Consider the following 14,441-nt stretch of genomic DNA (forward strand, 5'->3'; position numbering starts at 1 on the left):
AGATGGGCTTTTCTTTTTTATATTTTTTTAATGTCACATTTTTATACAATAATAATTAGTACAGATTTTGTACAGTCACAAGTAAAATAAAGATATAATTGAAACAATCCCATATTTCGTCACAGACTTGTTTAATTATGTAATGTATAGTAGTTACTCCATATAAAAACTGGTAATGTAAATCATGCAAAATTGTTGCCTGTTGCTAAAAATCTGTAACAAATGAATGGCTTATTAAATACATTATATTTTTTTTAGGTAAAGACGTACAAGCAAAATGGAAACATTTGAGTCGTATAGAATCAAAAACAGCAATCTGTCATTTTAACGAAAATTAAGTTATATATAGGGCAACACTGTTCCATTAGAATATTCTTTCCTTATTTAATAACATTGTATCAAAAACAGCAATTTACAACCAAAAATTGAACTTCAAAAACTGTGTTAGTATCAAATACAGCAATATACTGACGATAAGTTTCAAAAACAGTAATCTGTGAGTGACAACCTATCACAAGCGTTACTTCGGTTGGTTCGGTTAAACTGGCCATGGAGGTGCACCCCACGCGTGTTAATAATAAGTTTGCACGAAAGAAGAAAAAAGATCCCACAAAATGGAAAACAAATATTGCAAAATGTCTGAGGTATGTACTAACATTGTTTTAACGTAGGGCTGTTACAAACCAGTTTAAGGTTTACACATATAATATGTTATATGGTATTGGAGTAATAATACGCACAATTTTGATTTATCTAAAATAGAAATGTTTAATATTATTATAAAATTAGGTTACATAGGTGGGTATGAACTTACTCATATTACAATATCAAATTATGATCTACTGACCTAAAATAGAAAAATCGACAATTAAAGGTTTTTTACTTCCAATCCTTAGTAGATCGACACTGTATCACTTCAATTCAACGTTATTTATACACCATTTATTTCTTACAATTATAAAATGCTAAATCATCAACAATCGACATTCCGGCTGTCATTTCACTGTCTCTTCTATTTTAACGTCACGATTGCAGCGCCACCCTAAGCGGCTAAATAAACAAACAAAGCTTACATGTCCCCCCCCCCCAAAGAAAAATTAACTGGAGTTAATTTTTGCAATCAAACAGGAACTAGCTTTGTTATATGGTAAAGCCCTAATGACTTTTTATTCTTTCCAGTGTTGATTCTGCACAGCGAATCTGATATCATACTTTCAATCTCAAAAGGACCGATTCTAATTTCATCCATTTTAGATCTGTTCAACCTATTACAGTCCATTACATAAACCATATCGCCTTTTTGAAACTTGTAATCTATCCTGTTTTTGTCAAAATTGGCTTTGTTCAATTCATGAGATTTTCTTGATCTGAGAAATGCTATATGTCGGTCTTTTTCCAGATCTTTAAATTTCATTTGTTCTTTCCTCAAGTTCATTGGTAGTAAATCAGTGGATTCTCCACTTAACAGATATTGAGGTGAATAACCCGTCACTGTGTGATTTGTGGAGTTGTAGGTTTTCACACAATCCATTGCCACGGTCGTCCAAGCTGTCTTATGTTCCTTACTATTCAAAGTACATCTAATCCTGTTCACAAGAGTCTGATTCAACCTTTCATTATGACCATTTGAAAAAGGAGAATCAACTGCCGTGTAAATTAAATCAACTGAGTGTTCTTTTAAATAGTTTTTAAATTCTTTTGAGTTCAATGCTGGATATTGATCTGAAAGTAGTACCTCTACTTTGTTCTCCTTCACCACTTTATCTATTAGTTTTATGAAGTCCTTAGCCAGCTGAGTCTTTGAACATGAAATATAAGCATATCGTGTGAAGTGATCTATCAACAAGTGTAGGTATTTTTTTGAAGACCTGTTTCCACCGAATCCTCCAATAGTGTCTATAGACATTATTTGAAAGGGTTTTTCTGCTGGTCCCAATTGTGACAAAAATCCATATTTCCTGTTTAATCTTGTTTTATTTTTTATACAAACTTCACATTGACGACAGATTAATTTTATATTATCCAATAGGTTTGGTGCTGTATAGAAAGGTCTTATTTTTGACTCAATCTGATTTATTCCTATATGGCAGAAGTGCTCATGCACCTTTTTAATTAGTATCTTACTGTAATCTTCAGACAAAATTATTTTTTTCTTCTTTTTGTTCTGCTTGTAATATATACCATTTTCTATAATAAAATCATTCTTATTCTTAATATTTGAATTCTTGTTTTGGTCATCTAATATTTCATCCATCTGTATAATATTTACTGTTTTCAAATTATCTTCTTGGTTTTCATGGCTTTCATACACAGGATTTCTGCTTAAACAGTCTGCCTCTGTATTATTTCGACCTGGGTTGTACTTTATAACAAAGTTATATTGCGATAAGTAATGAGTCATGTCTCCTAGTTCATCATCTGTTCTGTTCTTTATGTTCAAATTTTCCAGAGGTTTGTGGTCCGTATAAATTGTAAATGAGTTACCTATTAGCCAGTGTTGCCAAAATTTTAAACTTTCTTTTATAGCTAAACATTCTAAAAATATGGCTTTCTTTTTTTTTTGTGATTCATTCAATTTTTTTGAAAAGTATGCTACTGGTTTGATTTCTCCACACTTCTGTGTTTGTTTCAGTATTGCACCAATTCCTTTTATACTTGCATCTGTATAAATAAAGGTCGGCGCTTCTCGATCGAAAATAGCCAGAATAGGAGCCGAGCATAAATGTTTTTTTATTGTTTGGAAAGCTCTTTCACATTCTTCTGACCAATCATAATTAATGTTTTTTCTTAGTAAATTGTGTATCGGATCAAGAGTTATTGCAGCGTTAGGAATATATTTATTGTAAAAATTAATTTTTCCCAGAAATTGTCTTACTTGCTTTTTGTTTTGTGGTGCTGAAAATTCTGATATAGATCTGAGGTTATCTTTCAGAGGTGTTACTGTATTACCTTTGATTACATGGCCCAAGAACTTCACTGTTTGTGCTGCAAATTTGCATTTTGTTAATTTCAAACGGAATCCTTCTTCAGCAATTGCATCTAGAAGTTTTGATAGGTGTTCCATATGTTCATCAAAAGTTTTCGAAAATACCATAATATCATCTATGTAGTTCATCACAAAATTCGACAGGTTATGTTTTCTTATTATATTCGTGAGGATTCTTTGGAAAATTGCTGGAGATGTTTTCAGTCCAAACGGAAGGCAATTCCAATGATAATGACCTTCTTGTGTAACAAAACCTGTCTTCTTTCTGTCACTGATCCTCAATGGTATTGACCAAAAAGCAGAGTTTATGTCAAGGGTAGTGAAAAACTTACAGTTAACAGTTTTAACCATTAGATCCTCTATAAGAGGAAAAGGTTGAGGTTGTGGAAGAATAATCTTATTCAGATCCCTGAAGTCAATGCATAATCTTGATTTTTTTCCTTCATCCCGTTTGAACGCTAATGTCACTGGTGCAGCGAATGGGCTATAAGATTCTTCAATCAATTCATTCTTAAGTAGTTGACTAATTTGTCTCTCTATTTCTTCTTTATCATCCAAGGAGCATCTATATGGTCTTTTTGAACAATATTTTTCCACTTGTAAGTCTATGAATGCTTCGTAATTTTTTACTCGGCCAACATCATATTTATCCTTTGCAAATATGTGTTTATAATCATCCAATAATGCTCTTATTATTAATCTTTGATCATCTTCCAAATGAGTACTGTCTATATCGAAGTTATTAACACATATGCCTTCATTGAAATTTATTTCATAATTCAACATTTTGGTTTCACATTCTTCGCTTTGAATTTTATGGATTTCATTTTTTTCTTTAGTGAATCTGTAAAATTTTTCAGCACATGAGCTGTCATTTTTCTGAAGTTGGATGTTTAAATTACTATCATGGGTTAACCCAAATTTCTTTATTGTGTCAAGTCCTAGAAGCAATTCATGAGAGAAATTTTTATCATTGCAAATAAATGCATTTATTTCCTCTTCAACATTGAGTATATTTCCATTCAATTTTATCAAACCTGTTGTTTTTCCCCCACCACCAATTGTGTTGAATTTATTTTCAAAGTAATTTAGTTTTGAATTTTTTACTTTTATTAATTTTGAATTTATTAAGGTTATATTAGAACCGGGATCATAAATACCTGTGCATTTCAGCGTATTATTCAGTATAACCTCAACTTCTATTAGTGGTGGAATGTTCAGTTTTTTGTATTCTGAAGTTGATCAATCTCCAACGTCAGGTTCTTGCAATGTTTTATACTTTCCTTCTTGTCTTCTTTGAACCAGCACAAATCTTCAGAGTGAAATCTATTCTTCTTTCCAATCTTGTAACATACTTGACATGGTGTCTTCTTTTTTATTTCTATTTCCGATCTTGTAATGTTTTTATTTTCAATGATCTTCTTTTGTACAGTTTTATTTTGATCTTCATGCATCCGTAACATGCTACAAAGTAAAGTTGGGTTTGTCACTTCTTGTCTATCTAGTTTACTTCTTATAAAAGTTGGCAATCCTGCGACAATCAAGTCAGTGAGTGTTCTGTTATCAATATCCTTGTTATACTCTAGTAATAATCTCTCTTTTTTCAGTGCATATTCCAATAACGAGCCATTAATATGTTTATAAGTCAATGCATAGATTACAGAGGCCCAACTTTTATCTGCAAATGTATCTAGAAAACTTGCTTTCCATATTTTCCACTGTGAGTTCAAACTGTGTTTAATTAACATAGACTCATACCAGTCACTTTCTGGATCGTACAAAAATAATTTCAAAGCATTAAATTTTTCTGTGTCACTATCTAAATTGAATCTTAAACATTCACTTTCAAAATTTTGCAACCATTGATTGGCGTTGATGATCTTGTTATCGAACTTTTTCAAAACAAATTTTTCAGTTAATTTGCTTATATTGTTATGTTTTTCCTTGTTGTGATTAGATGTCTCACTTAATTTTTCTAAAATTTCTAACAATTTTCCATCTGTAGACATGCTTGTGACTTGAGTAATTTCTTGTAATAAATAATCATTAAACATCATATTTCCAGTGTCATCCCTGTACAGTGTTATAATATCAGACTCGAGTGGGCAAGATTTAGCCAATAAACAGCTATCACATACTATATATAATATCACATATCATATACTATCTACCAGGTACAGTTAAAAATTCAATCACGGCTTAATCCGAAAACAGAAATTTATGTAAAGGCTTTTGTTTTGAAGCAAATCACATCATATATTCCTAATAAAAAATTACGACCGTTTAATTGGCCCGAACTAAATTATATTGCTCTTGCGGATCCCATGTATTCAGTCCCCAATAATATTGACTTGCTTCTCGGTGCAGATGTGATGAGCGAAATAGTACAAGAAGGCATTTTGAGAGGCCCACCTGGAGCGCCTGTAGCGCAGTGTACGAAGTTAGGTTGGCTTTTATTTGGTCCAATTGGATAGCAACATAATATTGTTTTAATTTAAATATGAAAATAATCACTGTTATAGAAGTTCATGGTTTTGTTAACTTAGTATTATGTTGTACCTATATAATTAAGTTTTAAGTTATTACTCGTGTGTTCTAGTTCAAAAATAATGCATAACTTCAGTTGTTTATTGCATTTAAAGCAATTATTATTATTTTAAGTTTTGTTTAAATAGGTAAGTGTTTGATATTTGTGGCATCCCCTCATGGCGGGCGGTAGTAGAAGGACCTGCAACGAGGTCCTTGGCGGGCGGTATGTTCAGTGCAACCTCATTGATACGTATAAAATTATAAAAAAGCATAATGACAATATAATTTGAAAATATCTTGATTTTTGGTTGTCATATTATGTACTTAAAAAAGATGGTTTGTTAGATCAATTATTATATATTTTCGAGTTCATTACAAAGATCCTAGTTTTATTTAGTGCTTTAACATTTGGTACGGTCGTAATTTTTTATTAGGAATATATGATGTGATTTGCTTCAAAACAAAAGCCTTTACATAAATTTCTGTTTTCGGATTAAGCCGTGATTGAATTTTTAACTGTACCTGGTAGTCCTCCCAAGCTCTTCATGTCACCACTACCTTAAGTATGTTCAATGAGGGTCCAATTAAATAAAAATACCGTGTCCTAGGCGAACTAAAAAAGAAAAAATTATTCCTCCATCTTACCAACTAATAACAAAGATAAAAAACCATAGCAACCGAACAATGCCAAAAATCAAAAGAGTCCATAAACTTACAACAAAACTTTATGCTTGGACATTCCGCCCACCATGGACATTATGTCCATAAAACAATGAATGAGATGTTAAAAACATTCACTATGCTATCTTTAAACTTAATGTTTTACTTAACAAAAATCAAATCTTCATAAATGTAACGAAAGTAAAAATAACAAAAAGAAACTAACCTACTAATTCATAAGAAAAGGTTAATAGAAGTGCATGTGTATCAGTGTAAATGATAAAAAAAATACCACAAATTTCTATTTAGCTATAGGTAAAATACACAACTTTGAGACGGGTCTTTATCACTAAAAAGCTCTGCGCAATGTCCTCTTCTAGCTACGAATCTTTTAAAGGCAGCAATGAATCCTTGAGCAGTAAGGTCACTTACTACTTCTAGATGGATTGCTCTAGTCACCATGCAGATGAATAAACAAATATACCCTTTATATGCATGATGACCACGCCCTTTGGACGTTCTTATAGCAATAGGACCAGCATAGTCGACGCCACTTCTTTTGAAAGGTCTCATTGGTGTAACTCTGGCTGTTGGCAATTGTCCCATCAGTTGCTCTCTACGTTGACTTGCATATCGAATACAAATAACACAATTGCGAATATAATGCTTTACTTGGTTTTTAGCGTCAATAACCCAGTATTTTGTTCTAAGATGATTGATCATAATTTGAATACCCCCGTGAATAGTTCGTTCGTGCGTATCCTTTATAATTAAGTTTGTTAAATGAGCTTTAGCCGGAAGAATGATTGGATGTCTTTTATTTACGTTCAAGAAAGTAGCTGTTCTATCCAACCGCCCACCAACACGTAAAAGTCCATCATCGTCAAGGTAAGGATTTAACGGTTTAAGTTTGCTTTTTGTTTTAACTGTTCCTCCTTTAGTTATACTTTCAATATCTTCATAAAAACTTCGAACTTGGCATTGCTTTACGTATATATGTAATGTTTGTTGTAATTCTACATTAGTTAGCCATTGAGGACCTTCATTGGTTTTATTAATGCTTTTCAAAATAAATCGCCTGCACCACGATATAACTCTTAGAAGTCTCCTTAATGATGAGAATCTTTCCCATATAATAACATCATCATCTATACTTGTTAATACTTGACATATTTTAATACCTTTTTCTTCTGTATTTGTATCATATGTTATATCATCTCCATTGTAATTTATGACTACCTTTCTCAAAAAATCTGGTCTCTGCTTCCACAGTCTCATTTTTGAAATGTCAGACGGCATAATTCCACGCGATGCAATATCCGCAGGATTATATTTTGATTGGACATGAGACCATTGAGATCTGTCTAAACTTCCTAAAATCTCTGCTACACGGTTAGCGACGAATACTTTCCACCGGCTTGGATGGCTACTAAGCCATGCAAGTACAACTGAAGAATCACTCCACGCATGAATGTGTTGCTTTGGAATACCTAAAGTATCAGCTACCTCTATTAATAATTTAGAAAGTAGTGTTGCCCCACAAAGTTCTAATCGGGGTATTGACAGTTGTTTGATAGGAGCTACTTTTGTTTTAGAAGTAACAAGGTTTACATTAATATTACTACATTTATCAATAACACGGATATAGACAACTGCGGCATATGCTTCACTCGATGCATCGCAAAATCCATGAAGCTGAACAGAAGTATCATCCTTTCGAGTGTTCATCCATCGGGGTATCTCGAAACTTTTTATTAATAAAAGCTCGTTTCTATATGCGACCCATTCGGTTAGTAATTGAGGCGTAAGTTTTTCATCCCATTTCAAACCTGATGTCCATAGTTTTTGAATAAAAATCTTAGCTTTTATTACAATTGGAGCAAGCCAACCTAATGGATCATAGAGACGTGATATATCTGAGATCACTTTCCGTTTCGTGATTGGCTCTTCAATTGTCGGCAACTGCACTAAATATTTAAATGTATCGTTACATTTGTCCCACGTAAGACCCAATATTTTAGTAATCGAATCAGATTTATCAACAAACTTTGGTGTCTCTGTCTTAGACTCTTCCTCTGCAATTTTATTATCATTGTCTTCACTGTTTCTATTATCTTTTATTTGCTCTTTCATACTTTTATCTCCAAGTTTTTCTTCGTTTTCTATCCACTTCATTAGATTTTTATCATTGCTTGTCCACTTTTGTAATTCAAACCCTCCTTTTCTAAGCAATTGTTTCATTTCAGTATATAGCTGTTGACCTTCTATAAAATTTTCACATCCTGACATCAAATCATCAACATAAAAGTCTGACAACACTTTTTTTGCAGCTATTGGGAAATGAACACCCTCGTCATAAGCTACTTGACGTAATGAGCGAATTGCTAAATATGGAGCTGACGATGTACCAAATGTAACTGTCAAAAGTCGATAATGTTGTACCTCAGAAGCAGAATTTTCACGCCAAAGAATACGCTGAAAATCAACATCTTCTGAAGATACACGAACTTGACGATACATCTTCACAATATCAGAAGAAATACATACAGGATGTGCCCGCCATCTCATTAAAATATGTCTCAAGTCATCCTGTAATGTGGGACCAACCAATAAGTCTTGATTTAAAGAAACACCGTTGGATCCTGGGCACGATGCGTCAAAGACAATACGTACTTTTGTTGTACTTCTATCGTTGCGCACCACAGCAAAATGTGGTAAATAAAAACCTTTGGAGCTTTTATGTTTTTCAGGTGGAATAATCTCCATATGATTTAGACTGAGATATTCAGCAAATACCTAAACATCACACCTCCAAACAAGTCCCAAGACAGTAAGCGGGACAACTCCCACCCTTGCAAATCGACACCCAAAAAACCAATCATGAGGAAGTCCAGGGCGACTGCTAGCCTCGAAAAAATCAGACTAGGAGTAGAACAGAGCAAGACAGAACTTACAAGAGAATACTCTGCTGAGGACCCCCTTATGGTTATAATGGATGGAATAAATTTCGTAGACATAATTTTGAAGGACCAAGAAGCAGTTAAACACTTCAACAAGTGCAAAGCTAATGTCCTAGCCGAGGCTATAAGGGGTTATATGAAAGCATATCTCGAGGAAAAGGCAAAGGAAGTCACTGAATCCAAAGATATCCACCAAAACCTATTCTCAAGTCTTCAACGAGAGAACGCAGGTGAATCTACATCCGGCTTAGTTCCCAGAGAAGTTAACTTTCATGTATCTCCAGCGGGCACTCAAGATGCCGACGTCGACATGCAACCAGACACACACTCGGCCGAAATGGATTGTCAAGGCGAATACCAGGACCCAGAAAACAGTGATGAGGACCCTATCGGCGACCCTTATCTGAGGTTCATCCAAAGTGAGGATGAGGAAACAGAATTTAATAGGAAATTTCCCAATCTTCCCAGAGTCCACTGTCCCAGGAGATTATTTGTCTGGACATTAAGGCCCCTGTATATCAATAGTCTATACGAAACCAACCCCGAAGCATTCCCTGCGAGTTGGGACTCTCTTAAAATCTCAGATCCCATACAAGCTTGGAACTCGTTTAACCAGACGTATATAAAATATGCGAACGCCCACTGGGCACAACAACATCTTAATATCCACTCGTCCGAGACGGCAGTTGACTTCTACAATGTCCAAGCTCTCAAAAGCGAAATTATCAAAACCATTAGGGAAAATTCACCAGCTCAGACCATTCCCTCAACAAGCACTCAGCCCTGCACAGAAGACCTAGCGGGGATCATCAGCAAAAGCACACAAAAAATTGAAGAGATGCATCGCTGTCTTGTATCTGAACTGACAAAAATGAAGAGGCGAGATGTTTGTCCTTTACTCCCACCCAGCACAATGCAGCCTTCTCTCTCTCTCCAGCCCGTATCAAGACCCCTGTCCCCAGTGATCAGGAGCTACAGTCCACAGAACAACCTTCATGCGGAGTGGGACCTGTGATACCGAGGACCAAACAACTCATTTATTCACCACGACTACAGTTAACATGGAAGTTAAGAAAAAAAAAAAAAAAAAAAAAAAAAAAAATCTGGTCCTTGCTTCCACAGTCTCATTTTTGAAATGTCAGACGGCATAATTCCACGCGATGCAATATCCGCAGGATTATATTTTGATTGGACATGAGACCATTGAGATCTGTCTAAACTTCCTAAAATCTCTGCTACACGGTTAGCGACGAATACTTTCCACCGGCTTGGATGGCTACTAAGCCATGCAAGTACAACTGAAGAATCACTCCACGCATGAATGTGTTGCTTTGGAATACCTAAAGTATCAGCTACCTCTATTAATAATTTAGAAAGTAGTGTTGCCCCACAAAGTTCTAATCGGGGTATTGACAGTTGTTTGATAGGAGCTACTTTTGTTTTAGAAGTAACAAGGTTTACATTAATATTACTACATTTATCAATAACACGGATATAGACAACTGCGGCATATGCTTCACTCGATGCATCGCAAAATCCATGAAGCTGAACAGAAGTATCATCCTTTCGAGTGTTCATCCATCGGGGTATCTCGAAACTTTTTATTAATAAAAGCTCGTTTCTATATGCGACCCATTCGGTTAGTAATTGAGGCGTAAGTTTTTCATCCCATTTCAAACCTGATGTCCATAGTTTTTGAATAAAAATCTTAGCTTTTATTACAATTGGAGCAAGCCAACCTAATGGATCATAGAGACGTGATATATCTGAGATCACTTTCCGTTTCGTGATTGGCTCTTCAATTGTCGGCAACTGCACTAAATATTTAAATGTATCGTTACATTTGTCCCACGTAAGACCCAATATTTTAGTAATCGAATCAGATTTATCAACAAACTTTGGTGTCTCTGTCTTAGACTCTTCCTCTGCAATTTTATTATCATTGTCTTCACTGTTTCTATTATCTTTTATTTGCTCTTTCATACTTTTATCTCCAAGTTTTTCTTCGTTTTCTATCCACTTCATTAGATTTTTATCATTGCTTGTCCACTTTTGTAATTCAAACCCTCCTTTTCTAAGCAATTGTTTCATTTCAGTATATAGCTGTTGACCTTCTATAAAATTTTCACATCCTGACATCAAATCATCAACATAAAAGTCTGACAACACTTTTTTTGCAGCTATTGGGAAATGAACACCCTCGTCATAAGCTACTTGACGTAATGAGCGAATTGCTAAATATGGAGCTGACGATGTACCAAATGTAACTGTCAAAAGTCGATAATGTTGTACCTCAGAAGCAGAATTTTCACGCCAAAGAATACGCTGAAAATCAACATCTTCTGAAGATACACGAACTTGACGATACATCTTCACAATATCAGAAGAAATACATACAGGATGTGCCCGCCATCTCATTAAAATATGTCTCAAGTCATCCTGTAATGTGGGACCAACCAATAAGTCTTGATTTAAAGAAACACCGTTGGATCCTGGGCACGATGCGTCAAAGACAATACGTACTTTTGTTGTACTTCTATCGTTGCGCACCACAGCAAAATGTGGTAAATAAAAACCTTTGGAGCTTTTATGTTTTTCAGGTGGAATAATCTCCATATGATTTAGACTGAGATATTCAGCAAATACCTAAACATCACACCTCCAAACAAGTCCCAAGACAGTAAGCGGGACAACTCCCACCCTTGCAAATCGACACCCAAAAAACCAATCATGAGGAAGTCCAGGGCGACTGCTAGCCTCGAAAAAATCAGACTAGGAGTAGAACAGAGCAAGACAGAACTTACAAGAGAATACTCTGCTGAGGACCCCCTTATGGTTATAATGGATGGAATAAATTTCGTAGACATAATTTTGAAGGACCAAGAAGCAGTTAAACACTTCAACAAGTGCAAAGCTAATGTCCTAGCCGAGGCTATAAGGGGTTATATGAAAGCATATCTCGAGGAAAAGGCAAAGGAAGTCACTGAATCCAAAGATATCCACCAAAACCTATTCTCAAGTCTTCAACGAGAGAACGCAGGTGAATCTACATCCGGCTTAGTTCCCAGAGAAGTTAACTTTCATGTATCTCCAGCGGGCACTCAAGATGCCGACGTCGACATGCAACCAGACACACACTCGGCCGAAATGGATTGTCAAGGCGAATACCAGGACCCAGAAAACAGTGATGAGGACCCTATCGGCGACCCTTATCTGAGGTTCATCCAAAGTGAGGATGAGGAAACAGAATTTAATAGGAAATTTCCCAATCTTCCCAGAGTCCACTGTCCCAGGAGATTATTTGTCTGGACATTAAGGCCCCTGTATATCAATAGTCTATACGAAACCAACCCCGAAGCATTCCCTGCGAGTTGGGACTCTCTTAAAATCTCAGATCCCATACAAGCTTGGAACTCGTTTAACCAGACGTATATAAAATATGCGAACGCCCACTGGGCACAACAACATCTTAATATCCACTCGTCCGAGACGGCAGTTGACTTCTACAATGTCCAAGCTCTCAAAAGCGAAATTATCAAAACCATTAGGGAAAATTCACCAGCTCAGACCATTCCCTCAACAAGCACTCAGCCCTGCACAGAAGACCTAGCGGGGATCATCAGCAAAAGCACACAAAAAATTGAAGAGATGCATCGCTGTCTTGTATCTGAACTGACAAAAATGAAGAGGCGAGATGTTTGTCCTTTACTCCCACCCAGCACAATGCAGCCTTCTCTCTCTCTCCAGCCCGTATCAAGACCCCTGTCCCCAGTGATCAGGAGCTACAGTCCACAGAACAACCTTCATGCGGAGTGGGACCTGTGATACCGAGGACCAAACAACTCATTTATTCACCACGACTACAGTTAACATGGAAGTTAAGAAAAAAAAAAAAAAAAAAAAATCTGGTCCTTGCTTCCACAGTCTCATTTTTGAAATGTCAGACGGCATAATTCCACGCGATGCAATATCCGCAGGATTATATTTTGATTGGACATGAGACCATTGAGATCTGTCTAAACTTCCTAAAATCTCTGCTACACGGTTAGCGACGAATACTTTCCACCGGCTTGGATGGCTACTAAGCCATGCAAGTACAACTGAAGAATCACTCCACGCATGAATGTGTTGCTTTGGAATACCTAAAGTATCAGCTACCTCTATTAATAATTTAGAAAGTAGTGTTGCCCCACAAAGTTCTAATCGGGGTATTGACAGTTGTTTGATAGGAGCTACTTTTGTTTTAGAAGTAACAAGGTTTACATTAATATTACTACATTTATCAATAACACGGATATAGACAACTGCGGCATATGCTTCACTCGATGCATCGCAAAATCCATGAAGCTGAACAGAAGTATCATCCTTTCGAGTGTTCATCCATCGGGGTATCTCGAAACTTTTTATTAATAAAAGCTCGTTTCTATATGCGACCCATTCGGTTAGTAATTGAGGCGTAAGTTTTTCATCCCATTTCAAACCTGATGTCCATAGTTTTTGAATAAAAATCTTAGCTTTTATTACAATTGGAGTGTAGAGGTAAGACAATGTAACCCTATTTATAAGTGATTTGTATGAAATATAATTCAGTATTAACTCATCATTCGGTCTATCAATTAGTCTCCTAACACACCACCTTTACATGGCGACCCTGCCATATTTGGTGTCGGTTTGGCACGTGTAGTTTCGGATTTCGTCTCGGTGCTACAGTGCAAGGCTACTAAGTACAGAATGGGCAGTGCAAATTTTGTTCTCTATCTGTCGACGTGTGAAGTGGATATTAAAAATCGTCATAATGGGCGCATCTCAAACTAAAGAGGAAATAATTTTGGCGCAAAATGCAGCTGGTGGTGGAGCTTTAAATCAAGCCACGATAGAGCGACATATGGGCTTAACAAATATTATGCTCAGTGTAATTTTTGTTATACTATTTGTCGGAGTGTGCATGGTCATATACCATTTTTACAAAAGATGCCACAGAAAGTGGATTAGAGAGGAGATAAGGCAAACAAATAAGAGAGAGTCATTCCTGATGAGGTCATGGCGTGGACGACGTGAGGCAGATAAGGTCGAGCAGGTCTAAGACGCAAAATGCGGAAATAGTGCAATACAATACAAGTGTCGGCATAAAAAGTGAAAGTGAAGTGATAAAAATAAATAAAAAATAAATAAATAAGGACCTTTTAAGAAATGAATTCAATCATAAAAGAAGAGAAAGAACATTACTTATAATAAATATCTAACAAAATAAAGTGCAGTGTAGAGGGTAACGCGATGAGGCTCCGTGTATGGATGGACGATAAGTA

At 35.7% G+C, this 14,441-nt stretch overlaps 2 protein-coding genes across 2 annotated transcripts; both read right to left on the reverse strand.

Moving 5' to 3' along the window:
- Nucleotides 1–205: 205 nt before the first annotated feature.
- On the reverse strand, nt 206–9,161 carry LOC132903558 (uncharacterized). Its single transcript, XM_060952137.1, has 2 exons — nt 7,357–9,161; nt 206–213 (listed from the first exon to the last, which is right to left on the reverse strand). The coding sequence occupies exons 1-2, from the start codon at nt 8,939–8,941 to the stop codon at nt 206–208; spliced, it is 1,593 nt and encodes a 530-aa protein (XP_060808120.1). The 5' UTR covers nt 8,942–9,161.
- Nucleotides 9,162–10,172: 1,011 nt separating this feature from the next.
- LOC132903559 (uncharacterized) lies at nt 10,173–11,971 on the reverse strand. Its single transcript, XM_060952138.1, has 2 exons — nt 10,250–11,971; nt 10,173–10,185 (listed from the first exon to the last, which is right to left on the reverse strand). The coding sequence occupies exons 1-2, from the start codon at nt 11,749–11,751 to the stop codon at nt 10,173–10,175; spliced, it is 1,515 nt and encodes a 504-aa protein (XP_060808121.1). The 5' UTR covers nt 11,752–11,971.
- Between the last annotated feature and the right edge of the window lie 2,470 nt (nt 11,972–14,441).

This window comes from Amyelois transitella, chromosome 28 (genome assembly GCF_032362555.1).
Source record: "Amyelois transitella isolate CPQ chromosome 28, ilAmyTran1.1, whole genome shotgun sequence".
NCBI classification, from domain to species: Eukaryota; Metazoa; Arthropoda; class Insecta; order Lepidoptera; family Pyralidae; genus Amyelois; species Amyelois transitella.